The sequence below is a fragment of the Myotis yumanensis genome, unplaced genomic scaffold (assembly GCF_028538775.1).
Source record: "Myotis yumanensis isolate MYYU_CA2020_CCGP unplaced genomic scaffold, mMyoYum1.0.hap1 SCAF_1, whole genome shotgun sequence".
Lineage (NCBI taxonomy): Eukaryota > Metazoa > Chordata > Mammalia > Chiroptera > Vespertilionidae > Myotis > Myotis yumanensis.
Window position 1 is genome coordinate 182,010,154 of NW_027223752.1, and position 13,407 is coordinate 182,023,560.

At 41.1% G+C, this 13,407-nt stretch overlaps 2 protein-coding genes across 3 annotated transcripts in view; one reads left to right on the forward strand and one right to left on the reverse strand.

The window, feature by feature from the left end:
• The window catches only part of ABCG2 (ATP binding cassette subfamily G member 2 (JR blood group)), a 63,418-nt gene extending 59,932 nt beyond the window's left edge, over positions 1-3,486 (forward strand). For both annotated transcript variants that reach the window (XM_070392981.1, XM_070392992.1), the window contains exons 14-16: positions 32-121; positions 913-995; positions 3,275-3,486. In XM_070392981.1, coding sequence (XP_070249082.1) covers positions 32-121; positions 913-995; positions 3,275-3,422 — 321 coding nt within the window. In that variant the 3' untranslated portion in view covers positions 3,423-3,486. The remainder of the gene's footprint in view (positions 1-31; positions 122-912; positions 996-3,274) is intronic.
• Positions 3,487-7,783: 4,297 nt separating this feature from the next.
• Positions 7,784-13,407, reverse strand: part of PKD2 (polycystin 2, transient receptor potential cation channel) — a 68,885-nt gene continuing 63,261 nt past the window's right edge. Inside the window, exons 14-15 of the mRNA XM_070393017.1 lie at positions 11,644-11,791; positions 7,784-10,439 (exon numbers count right to left, since the gene is read on the reverse strand). Coding sequence (XP_070249118.1) covers positions 10,203-10,439; positions 11,644-11,791 — 385 coding nt within the window. The 3' untranslated portion in view covers positions 7,784-10,202. The remainder of the gene's footprint in view (positions 10,440-11,643; positions 11,792-13,407) is intronic.

The following is a 13,407-nucleotide window of genomic DNA, read 5'->3' on the forward strand; positions in this document are numbered from 1 at the left end:
CAGTTCTGATTGCTGGGATTCTCTCTTGTAGATTTTCTCAGGGCTGTTGGTCAATCTCACAACCGTTGTGCCTTGGCTCTCATGGCTTCAGTACTTGAGCATTCCTCGGTATGGCTATGCGGTAAGTTCTCTTCTGTCCCTGTGACTGATCCATTGTTCCCAAGCTGGGACAAGCAGAAGAAGCCTAACCATCTCATGTTCCCAGACTTGGCTTTCCTGTGTGAGGGAGGTGAAGGGTGGGGAGAAACCTCATGGTGAGGCAGGAAGATTGACCAATTGATGTAAAAAATGTTGGTTTTCAGTTCAGTAAAGAAATACATGAGAGGATGGGAGCCTAGACTACATTTTGTTTTTCTAGACTCCATATTTTATATTGCAAGGGAAATTAAAAAACACACACACACACCAAGACCATATACTATTCACAACCATTATTGGCTTTAGAATCTAACTCCAGTGAAAACTGTCCGTCTTAATATAGTGTAATTGAGTTTCAACTCCCAAGAATTACAACTTGTTTTGATTAAAACAAACAAGAACAATACAAAAGATGTTACCATAAATTAAAAATAGTCACTGAGAACCATTGTATCATTTTATTTATAGTGTTTTGGGGTTACAACATTGGGGAGAGAGGAGGAAGGTGCTGTAGGGTAATATAGCCAAAGGTCTTCCCTGTTTGCCAAATACTTTATTTCCTTTGTATTAGAAGCCAAACTTTTAACCATAGGCCTCTTGAATACCAAGAACAATCACTTTAGCTGCTCTGGTGTGACAAAGACTATGAATGTGAAGCTTGGTTTGTTTTCAGAAATAATAAAGAATCAAACTAGGAGGATGGGATTGTGGTAATTCTTTGGAAGCTTTGAAATTCAAACCTGTTTACCTTGCCTGTTCTCCCTTGTGTTATAGGCTTTGCAGCATAATGAATTTTTGGGACTAGACTTCTGCCCGGGACTCAATGTCACAGCAAACAATACCTGTAACTTTGCAACGTAAGTGATGCATTTGGTTACTGTTTGGTGTGATGGAGAAAGGCCACTGGGCTGAGCTGGAATGAGTGCTTTCAGCGACATTGGCCTAGGACAGCAGATGCCCCTCAAAGTGAAAGGAGAGTCCCTAAGTTATCCCTGAGGCTCTCATAAAAGTTGGTTTCAGGGACCAGAGAAGATTCTTAGTGACCTATATATGTTAGCTGGGCCAGCCAGCCAGAGAGCACCTCAGGTCCGGAGGTGCAAGTCCTGTCAGCCTTCTCTAGGAATATTGGAAACTGCCAGCTGGCTCTTATTTTCCAAGCCAGATGAGGTTAGGCTCTCATTTGTCCTGCAAAAGGCCTTGTTTAGACCCTAAGAAAGCAATCCCAACTGAAAAGCCAAAGTTAAAAAGCAGCCATCCATTCCCCCCCTCCCCCCGCCCCCCCCCTTAGTTACCTTGACCCTTATCTGTAGCCTAGGGTCTCTCAACCCTTAACCCTTAGCTTCACCTCAAGGATTTAAAAAAGCTGAAAGAATGTCAGCCTGAACTTCAGACACAAAGGAAGGAGGAGAAAGGGGAGAAAAGAACATCCTTCCAGCCAAAGGGCAAGGATCTCTCTCTCTCTCTCTCTCTCTCTCTCTCTCTCCCCTCTCCATTGTAACTAGTAAGCTGACAGGGAAAGCCGCAGGGAAGCAGGGAAGGGCTTGGTGTGACGTCACAGTGTTTGTGGGTACGTGGACATTGCCTTGCAATCCGTGGGATGCCTAGTGCAAACTTCCCCAGTCCGTGACCAACTCATCCTGTCACGGGAGTCTTTTAGCGGCGAGCACCCTAATGGCTTTTCCGTGCTTGACCCATGCGCCCACAGTGCGGCAATCCACAGAGAAAGAGAGAACCCCATGGCCAGAGGAAAAGATGCAGGAGGAAAGAGAACACAGTAATGTCCTTCAAGCCAAGGTGGGGAGGACAACTGGCTTACCAGGGACGAAACAATCCGAGCCACGGTATCCAATACACTGTAGGCCTCGGGAACGGCACCAGGTGTCTGACCAGTGGGGTCAGACCAAACCTGGGTTCAGCAACCTCGGTACCTGGGTTCTGGCTAGGAAAGAATTCAGAGCAAGACCCAAACTGTAAGAGAACATTTATTTGGTAAATTACAGAGGTAGAAGAAGTAATTCCTAGAAGAAATGGGCTTAGGAAACGATTTCTGGAGGTAAAGGAAGAACCTTTGGAGTTTGGGAGTAAGGACGCTAATGGTACCATGCAATTATAATACATGTAACATATAAAATATGTGTTAATTGTTTATGTTAACAATTAGGCTTTGATGAACAGGAAGCTATTGGTAATCAAATCATGGGGAAGTCTAGTTATATGTGGATTATTGACTGCGTGAGGGTCAGCGTTCCTAACCCCACATTGTTCAAGGGTCAACTGTATTGCCAGGAAACCTCTAGGGAGGAAGAGGTTTCTTTATCCTGACTAAGCCCCTCTTTTGGTCTGGGTGTGACGTTTTTCAGAACTGCTAAGTTCCAGGAGTCACACAGCAATGGTACCTACCAGACAAGAATGGTGGCTGTGCCAGTTATTTTTAGTACCAGGTGTTGATCTAACCCGTGGCAGGGCTCCTCCTTCCCGCTCTACTCCAGCTTCCCCGAGGCCTCACCTAATTCCTGGGCCTGCAGTGATGTCCTGTAGCTGAGGTCTGCCAGGCTCATCCGGGTCTTTGTCCTAGAGCTGTGTGAGTTCAACAGTCAGGAAGCCCTTCCCCACCTCTTTTCCTAGTTTTGCATTCCTTTGTGTGGCTGATTTGTGGGTAATGCGCTCTATAAAGAGCCTTGACCATGTTTGTAAGGGCCTACGTGTCATCTGTGAAAGCGGAGGATTTCTCTTTCAGGAGAAGTGAAAATTTACTTGATAAACATTTCTGCCTTTGAAGAGAGCAGTTCATAGATTGGGAGCCAAATGAATCTGGAGAGGATAGCAACTTGGTTCAAAGTGTGAGCCTGTGGACTTGGCCAAGTTCCTTAAACCTCAGTCTCTTTCATCTTTTAAATGTGTATAATATCCAATCCATTGAGTTGTTTTAGGGGTTAACTAAACTGTGATATGCAGGTTACCTATCCTGGTAGCTAGCAGAATTGTAAGTACTCAATTGACTGTTACCTGTTATATACGAAGGGATAGTTATTTCAGACTTGGTAATCTATAGGCTTCTTTAAGGAACAGCAACTATATTGAGTAAAATTGGACAGAAGCTAAGAATGCAGTCATGTTCTTTTCTGTTGAATTTCAGATGTACCGGAGAAGAATTCTTGGTAAACCAGGGCATCGATCTCTCACCGTGGGGCCTGTGGAAGAATCATGTAGCCTTGGCATGCATGATCGTTATCTTCCTTACAATTTCCTACCTAAAATTGTTATTTCTTAAAAAATTTACTTAAATTTCTTTTGAATGTACAAGGCCTATCTATACATTAAAAAGAGCATCTTGATTTATGTATTCAATGAAGTTTTTGGGTGTCTTTTCATTTACCATCATATTATTGTTCAGCCAAAATCATTTCCAACAGAAAGCATCATAGAAATCACAATGAACTGAACTGTACATGAAATAACCCATTGTTATCTAGTGGTACAAGAGGCCTGGTGCATGAATTTGTGCATGGGGGAGGGGGAGAGGGAGAGAGAACTTGGGAGGTTGGCTGGCAGCTCTGAGGAGAAAGCCTGCCCTCGGCTCCCCTGGGAAAGGGGCTGCGTCCACTGCCACCCACCCCTGGTTCTCTGTCCTAGCCTGGGGCCTGAAGGACCGGCAGGGTCGGGAGAGGAGGCGAAGGTCGCTGGGCCGAGTGTGGAAGGAACAGACACCGGATGCTACTGCCCTTCCACCTCGAGGTTCCCCGCCCCCCCCCCCCCCCCCCCCCCGATTCCCTCACTGCTGCTCGGGCAGCCCCTGGGGAAGGGAGAGGACAGGAGCAAGACAAACTCTTGTGTCAAAGGCTGACTTTCAATAGATTGTAGTGAGTGAGCTGCTCTGCTACATATGAAACCCTGACCCAGAAGCAGGTCATCTAAGAATGGTTTAGCACCAGGGGCCGATGGGGGCTGTTGGGGGTGGGGGTGGGGGCGTGTGCGGGTAAGGGAAGAAATTGGGGGTGGGGGGCAGTGTGTGGGGAAGGGAAGGAACCACAGGGGGTTGGCCAGTCATGGGAGGTTGGCTGTGGGAGGGAACTAACTTCTGGGGGCAGCTTCTGCATTGAGCGTCTGGGCCCTGGTGGTCAGTGTGCATCATAGTGTCCGGTCAACTGGTTGTTCAGTGGTAAGAGTCACTTAGGCATGTGTGTGTGTGAGTGTGTGTGTGTATATATATATATATATATATATGATGTATTGTTTATTAGTTCATCTAGTTAGTAACTACAGGGGAGAAATCTAGTTTAATTAATTGGCCTAAAAAAGAATTGAATTCTAGCCTGGCCAGTATGGTTCCATGGTTGAGTTTTGATCTATGAACCAGGAGGTTATGGTTTGATTTCTAGTCAGGGCACATGCCTGGGTCGTGGGCTTGATCCTCAGTAGGGTGCATGCAGGAGGCAGCCAATGATTCTCTCATCATTGATGTTTCTATCGTTCTCCCTCTCCTTTCTGCTCTGAAGTCATTAAAAATATATTAAAAAAATTGAATTTTAGAAACCTTTTACAAGTCACTAATATCTGTTAGTAGTTTCCTCCTCTTTTAACTGAATAGGTGTGCCAGTTGTCCTCCAGCTTCAATATATAAATCTATGCCATTATTTAATAAATAAGAAATAACAAATGTATTGATGCTGTAGTGGGAGTATGAAATCTAAACAATGTTGGAAAATCCTAATGTTATTTATAGGGTAAAAAACCCCTTATGAAGAAAAAAAGCTTTGATAAGCCTTGGAAGGTTAGTACAGTGGTCGGAAAACTGCGGCTCGCGAGCCACATGAGGCTCTTTGGCCCCTTGAGTGTGGCTCTTCCACAAAATACCGACTTCTGCGCATGGGCCACAAAGTTTCAATCGCGCTGTACGTGTGCGCCCACACGTGGTATTTTGTGGAAGAGCCACACTCAGGGGGCCAAAGAGCCGCATGTGGCTTGCGAGCCGCAGTTTGCTGACCACTGGGTTAGTAGAACTTACTGAGATTCCTCTGTACGGGTTCTACTCAACCAGATGCTGTCTGCCACTTAGTCACTTTGAGATCCACGTAGTGGTGGGACAGCAGCCAGAGAAATCAGTTATTGCATTGGTCATTGCTGTCAGGAGAGGCTAGATTTGACTATTACAGAAGGGACAAATTCACAGAGGTACCTTGGGGTTTCTATGTCCCGTGTTTACAGTAAATAGGCAATCCAAGCAACCACAGCCTGGAAAAGGACAAAGGACTTTGAGTCCTCTGCAAAGAAGATGTGGGTTATTACACCAGGCGAGCAGCTTTATATAGCGGAAGCACTGGCCAAGAGTGAGGGAGCTCTGGAAAGGCCAGTAGAGGAAAGATGTGACATAATTAAGGTCTTGTGACAGCAGTGGCGATGGGACTAACTGGTTCCACTAACCATCCTGTGATCTGTTTTCTAGAGATTATAGCTGGCTTCCCTCAACTCAGAAAGTCCAGAGCAGACTTAATGTGGGCATGAGTGGGTGGATAAAGCAGATGCTTTTGGTGCTTTGTGTCATATCTCTTCTGCACCTCTGACTTCAATTGCAGCTGTGGTCAAGTTCCATGTGAGCTCAGATCCTGTTGATAGCAGCTTACGTCAAGCAACAGGAATCCCTTCGCTTTTCTGCTGTAAGGCCACCTCCAAAACAAAGAACCTGCTTGGCTGAGGGCAAGCATAGCTTGAAAATGCAGGTGTTAATACCTCAGGGGATTAGGGATTGGGGCCAACAGACAAATAAATGCCCAGCTTTATGCTCTTCAGACAGGGGATTATGGGAGGCATTGCACAGTGTTGTCAGAGGTAGAATTGAACTCCTGTCACTTGCAGGGCAACTTCAGTCACACACCTGAGTATTGGCATTTCTTCCTTTCCTGGCTCTCTGTTTCCTATTCCAGATTCCTGGTATCACCTCCCAAACAAACTACCTGGACTCAAGTTCTTGGTTTTGCTTGTAAAGGAACACAAACTGAAACACATTTCCATTAAGACCAGAAACAAGACCAACATATCTACTATCACTGCTACTGTCCCACATGATACTGTCCTTATTTACAAATGATCTGGCCTTCTACATAGAAAACCAGTCAATGCAGACTCTATTAGAGCTAGCAAAGTATGTGATATATAAAATGAATTGGTAAAACTTAGTAATTTTCCTCTAGATCAGCAATAACCAACTAGAAAATATAATAGAAAAAAGGTTCTGTGCATAGTAGCAATAAAGCCTTATTAAAGAATATATAAGACCTTTATGAAATTTCAAGAAACACTTAAAGGATATTAAGGAAGTTCTGAATAAATGGAGAGTCATGTTTCTGATATTGTAAAATGTCAGTTCTCCACAAACTAATCAATAAATTCAATGCAATTCCAATTAAATTTCAGTGGGACTTTTTTCTCCACCCTCCCCCACTCCCAGGAACTCCTCAAATTTATTCTAACAGATCCATATAGAATAATAAAGGTTCCCCAAAAACAGCTTAGTCAATTTTACAAAAAAAAATAAAAAAGGCCTATGAGGAGACCACATATGAAAAACAACCCATACAATGACAATACAAATTGTTATGCAGGAACATCCAGAAATCAGTATAGCAGACTAAAAACTTAAAAAATAGACACATAGAACCAGTATTGATAAAACTGGTTCATTATAAGGAGAAAAATACTGATGAACCTTATTCAAAGTTACTCATAAAATGTATTAGATGTGAAAGATCAGACTGTAAATTTAATAAATAAAAGTTTGTGATCTTGCAAAGGTCTCTGTAACACTCTCAAACTCAATAAAACTAAATTGATTTTACTATATAAGAAAACTAGGCAACACAGACAAAGTTATCAGTTGGATGAGAGATATTAATGAAATCCACAACTGACAAGGGATTAATACTTAAACCATAGGAGGAAATTTTGCCAATCAACAAAAAAGACCTTGACCCAGTGGAAAAATAGGCAATGAATGAAAACATACTTGTTTCCCATTAGATCACAGTGTAAGGTTTTAAAGTGTTTATTAGAAAATTTACAAAAAGAGAAACAAAAATGTTGAATAACTATAAGAGGATGTTTAAACTTATTAATTAGGAATCAGATAAAGGCAAAACAAAATGAGACCTCACTTTAACACCATTCCATTTACAAAGACTAGGAAGCTGGGTGGCACCAATGCTTGTGAGGGTATGGACAAAAGTGGTACTCGTGCATGTAGTGGAATGGTAGACTGGTGCTATCATTCTGGAGTGCCATCTGCTCCAGGTAAAATTAAATATTTGTATACCTGGGACCCAGGACTCCAACTCCTGTTACCCACTGAGAAGTCATGAAAAGTCAATAAGAGAATTATGTACAGAGATTTTGAAGTAGAAATAGTAGAGCCAACCCTTCACTATAGGCATGCAAAAGTAAAATATGGTGGCTGCACACTAGGAAATACTACACAACCATCATATTAACCTATTAGAGGTATATACTAAAGAGGAAGTAGTTGTCGATCATGTTGTTAGACATGAAAAGAGAAGATGCTTTTGTCAAAGTCTAAGCCTTTACTATTAACCTCGTGACACAAGGCAAATTACCCAAAACTGCTTCTACTTAGGAAACAGACAACTCTTACATCTGCTTTTATATCAAGTCTTTATTAGGAAGTAAAGTGCTCAGTATTACACATTAATGAAATTCTCAATTGTTAACAGACACCTGCATAAGTAACATCTTTTTAATAATATTAATATAAAGGGAAGGTAGGAGAGGGATGAGGAGGGAATTCTCCATGACTAAGTAAGAAAAAAATATGTAACTTAGGGGTAATAAGAAAGAATTTTGCAGAATTTTACAGGTGAAATGAAAAACAGTATAACAATAAGTATCATAAAAGACTCTCTAGTGACCATAATTCATATATGGCACGTGGTCAATACACATGGATACCACATAATGGCTGCACTTCAAATTGAAGTTTGTTTACATGTAACAACATGGTACACATACATAAATACATACACTCACTATCCCTGGAACACAAACTTTAGTACCTAGTAATAAAGGACTTGGTGTAGTATACTGAAATAAAGATGAAGATGAAGCCATGGGAAATAACTGTTAAAGAAACCCAGTGTGTATCACCTCTATGGCAGCCAGCTTAGAAAGGTTTGTTTGCTAATGATTTCATCCAAGATTTGACCGACACATTCTACTAATTAATTGAACAGCATGGGAATTAAAATACTGAATTAAAAAACAGGCTTCTCTTCTGTTCTCCAAGTAAGTTTTTCACCAGCACTGTATTCTCTCCTGCTTGTCCCATTAGCTCTCAAAAGGTTATCTTACTCAAGACTTTTGAAAAATAAGGTTTTTATTTTTTCATTGAGAAATAGATTTCTCCCCATTAATTTGGTAAGACGCTCTTTTAATGAAAAAACAAACAAGCCCTAGTTGGTTTGGCTCAGTGGATAGAGCATCAGCCTGCGGACTGAAGGGTCCCGGGTTTGATTCTAGTCAAGGGCACATGCCCAGGGTTACAGGCTCGATCCCCAGTAGGGGACGTGCAGGAAGCAGCCAATCAATGATTCTCTCTCATCATTGATGTTTTTATCTCTCTCTCCTTCTTCTTTCCTCTCTGAAATCAATATAAACATATTACAAAAAAACAAAAACAAAAAACAAAAACAAAAAAACCCCAAACTGCTGCAAACTCAAACTTTGGCTGACACCTTCTGTTAATGAATGAACTTTCAATACCAAAAACTCCATTTCATAAAATTGAGCTCCATGTAGAGTATACATCCTAGGGTTGAAATACAGGTCAAGAGCATTTGAGTTCTGTATTCTTAAAATAGTATACAATGTACACTTTAGTTTTATAATATTTTTATATGAATTTCACCACTCCCTTAAAATTTTGTTTTTAAATGAACATATTTACTACAAATTTCAGTATTAACTAATCAATTTAATAAGTGGCTCTTTCTAGATTAGTTGCGACATTACATTCAGTTGCAAATAAGTTGAGCCGTATGGAAAAGAGAATATATAGTAAATCTTTATACTAAATTATTAGAAACAGTTGAACTTAGTGATAAGGCTCCTTCCAATTCTCCTATATTAAAGTCCGAGAAGACATTTTAACTCATAGTTGATCTTTGGGGTTTCATGCAGCTCATTTTAAATGAGAGAAAAATAGTGTAAAAATTAAGTAAAACAGTTATTCCCACAGACATTAGATATGATAAAAGAACAAAAAAAGGACAGCATTCAACATTTATCTGAACCACTCATACATATTCTAGCATAACCACTAAATACCCATTCTATGGTTTGGAGTTCTTTTCCAGCTTGTCCTTTAGAAAAGTTTACCCCAGGAAGGTAGTTGAAATAAAAGGCTCCTTTCTAAAAAACAACAACAAAAAAAAAACGCCAAAAAAAACCATATGTTAAGCTCATGAGCCAAGCTTGAGTGGAAAGGAATGCCCCTACTTTCCCTTCACACACTGGGCTAAAATGACAATACTGATTTTTGTGATTGAAAATAAAACTCAGAAGCCTTTAAACAGTTCTCTTCTAGCTTAAAAGGCAACTTCATTGTCAACTGAGAAGACTCAGTCGTGGTACCAAGTGAGAACACCACTTCTTATACTTTACAGAGATTTTTTTTAATGTACTCAATATTTACACTTAATTACTTAAATGAGTAAAAAAAAAATCTTCTTTGATCCATGGGCAAAGTTGATTTGAAATAAATTAAAGTGCAGAAGAATTAACAATTGATCACAATGACCAACATCATGTGCTGGTCAGGGCATATAAATACAGCAGGTCCTGGAATAAAGTCATTTTATTATTAATGTTTATGCTGTGGGAACATAACTCTTGCTTATGTCAATTAGCCTATGGCAAAATTGGTTTCATTATATTTCGTTTCACCACAGTTCCAAAAACCTATCCATGACGTTAAGTGAGGACTTACTGTAATAACCTTGCAATGGCGATTCAGGAAGCCACCTTCTCACCTATTAGAAACACATTTGCTAACACATATCCTACACGTGCATATTGGAACTTCCGTTCCCACCTGCGCCTTCCATTCCTTCTGTAGACTGAGAGGAAGAAGGGCGGGAGCTTCTGGGGTGAGGCTGACCATTTAGTCCCACAGGGGTGCCTAAACCATGACTTATTTGGGAAGCTGCATCATCGGATTCCCAGCGTTCCAACTCTTCACGCACTAGCCGTTCCATCTGTTCCCTGTGGATTTCACTCTCGCGACCCAGTCTTTCATCCTAATAAAGAAAAAAGAAACCAGGAAGTTAGGGATGCATATTCTCTCTCTCTCTCTCTCTCTCTCTCTCTCATCCTTACCTGAGGATATGTTTTTAAATTGCTTTTTAGAGAGAGGAGAAGGAAGAGAGAGAGGGAGAGAGAAACATTGATTGGTTGTCTTCCTTACCTGCCCAACTAGGTATCAGACCCGCAACCTTTTGGTGCATAGGATGATGCTCCAGCCAACTGAGCCACAACAGCCAGAGCAACTGATGGGTATTCTTGTACATAGAAATTGCCTTAGGAAATTTGGTGATCAAGTAATCTGTTTATAATTAGGTATGTCTAGAGATTTAAAACATAATAACAATTCTTAGTTAACTACAGTAACTTCTTTGCTTAATTTATTTTTTAATGATCATCCTTTCAATCTTCCTTCTGCTTTTCTGTAATTTCCAAAGCTTTTGTAATAAGCAAATCTATATTGGGAAGGAAACCACCAAATTGCTTTGTCTTATTCTAAAGTTTTTTGTTTTGTTTTTTATTTTTTATTGTTGATAGTATTACAGATATCTCTTATTTTCCCCCCTTTCCCCACTCCTGTCTCCTATCCTCCCCCCTGCCCCACCCCCACCTCAGGTCTTCACTACCCTATTGCCCATGTCCATGGGCTATGCATATAAATTCTTTGGTTTGGTGTGGCTCAATGGTTGAGCGTTGACCTATGAACCAGGAGGCCACAGTTCAATTCCCGGTCAGGGCACATGCCTGGTTTGTGGGCTTGAATCCCATTGGGGGACCTGCAGGAGGCAGCCGATTGTTGTTTCTCTCATCATTGATGTCCCCCCGCCCCCCTCCTTCTCCCTTTCTCTCTGAAATCAATAAAAGTATATTTACAGCCTGACCGGCTTGGCTCAGTGGTTGAGTGTCGACCTATGAATCAGGATGTCAAGGTTCGATTCCCTGTCAGGGCACACGCCTGGTTTGTGAGCTCAATCCCTAGTGTGAGGTGTGCGTGAAGCAGCTGATCAATGATTCTCTTTTGCTTAATTTTACTATCCACTGATGTGATGGCAGGACCATCAGTGTGTGGAGTATTAAGAAAGTAACACCGCTAGATTATCATTTGATATGCATTGATCTGCAGTATGGAGACCAAGAAACCTCTCTGATTAAAAGGGTTACATATTACAACTACCCTAATGTTGTACGCATCAGACTTACCTCAGCCACTCCGTCCAGCAGCCTTCCCAGCACTTCCCTTCTCTTCAGTTTGGCCCGCTCCATGATCTCCAGCTTCACTATCACAGCATCAATCTTGGACACAATGCTGCCGATGGAGTGCTCCATGCGGTCCACTCGTCTCACTAGGCTGCAGGAAACCACAGTGGGGAGGGACAAAGCCACCTTGTGCTGTTGTCTTTTCAGCCCAGTTCTCTTTTCAAATGAAAGTGCTAAGATTTTTTTTCTTCAACAATATGATAATCTGAAACTTTTCCCAAGTAGTCTCAACCTTTAGAGATGAACTCTCATACACTGCTGGTGGGAGTGCTGATTGGCACAAATTTTCTACAAGGGGGCATTGTATTAGAAGTCCTAAAAATGTATGCCTACCTTTTATTCAGATATCCCATTTTTTGAAAATTTTCCAAAGAAAATAATTAAGCAGCCCAGCCAGTGTGGCTCAGTGGTTGAGTGTCAACCCATGAACCAGGTCAAGGTTCAATCCCCAGTCAGGGCACATACCCAGGTTATGGGCTGGATCCCCAGTAAGGGTGTGCAGGAGACAGCTGATTGATTATTCTCTCTCATCATTGATATTTCTACCTCTTTCCCTCTTCCTTTCTCTTTGAAATCAATAAAAAACATATTTAAAAATACATATAATTCAGCATATGTGTAATTTTTGGCTACCAGGATATTCAGTAGAGTTCTGTTTATTAATAGTGGGTCATTGAAAAAAAATATTAATTAGATAATAGATTATTTAAGCCCTAGCCATTTTGGCTCAGTGGGAAGTCGGCCTGTGGAGTGAAAGGTCCTGGGTTCGATTGCAGGCCCGGCTCATGCCCTGTTCCGGGTGTGTGCAAGAGGCAACCAATTGATGTGCTTCTCTCACATCGATATTTCTCTCTGTCTTTCCCTCTCTCTTCCACTCTCTCTAAAAATCAACGGAAAAATATCCTCGGGTGAGGATTAAAAATAAATAAATAAATAAATAAATAAATAAGTTGTCGTTCATCTATACCAGTGATGGCAAACCTATGACACGCGTGTCAGAGGTGACATGCGAACTCATTTTTTTGGTTGATTTTTCTTTGTTAAATGGCATTTAAATATATAAAATAAATATCAAAAATATAAGTCTTTGTTTTACTATGGTTGCAAATATCAAAAAATTTCTACATGTGACACGGCACCAGAGTTAAGTTAGGGTTTTTCAAAATGCTGACACGCCGAGCTCAAAAGGTTCGCCATCACTGATCTATACAGTAGACTCTAAGGAGACATCAGAAATTATATTCTGAATGAATACTTAATGAAATAGAGTGATGTTCACAATGTATTAAGTAAACAAAGCAGTCAGAAAATAGTATATTCACTTATGACCCTATTATTTTGAATAAATCAGATGCTATGAATCCTTAAAATAATAAGTAGGAAAAAACTGGAATGGTGGCATGAGGGCTCTGTAGGCCCCCTCCCCACTGAAACAACCATAACTACTGAATATTATTTAAAATTTTGTTTTAATTTCTGAAAATTTCTTAAGAACATAGAGCAAATAAAAAAGCATTTATTTAAGGCAATCCATGAAATTTCAGTAAGAAGAGTGAGAGTCTGTGACATCTGAGGCACACGCTGCTCCATCTCCCCTGCCCCCAGCTCCGTAGGACAGAAGCACCATTCTTGGTGGGTGGGTCAGAGGACACAGGCTCTCTCTCCCCTGAGATCCCAGTGGAGAGCTACAGTATCTCCCAGGGAGGA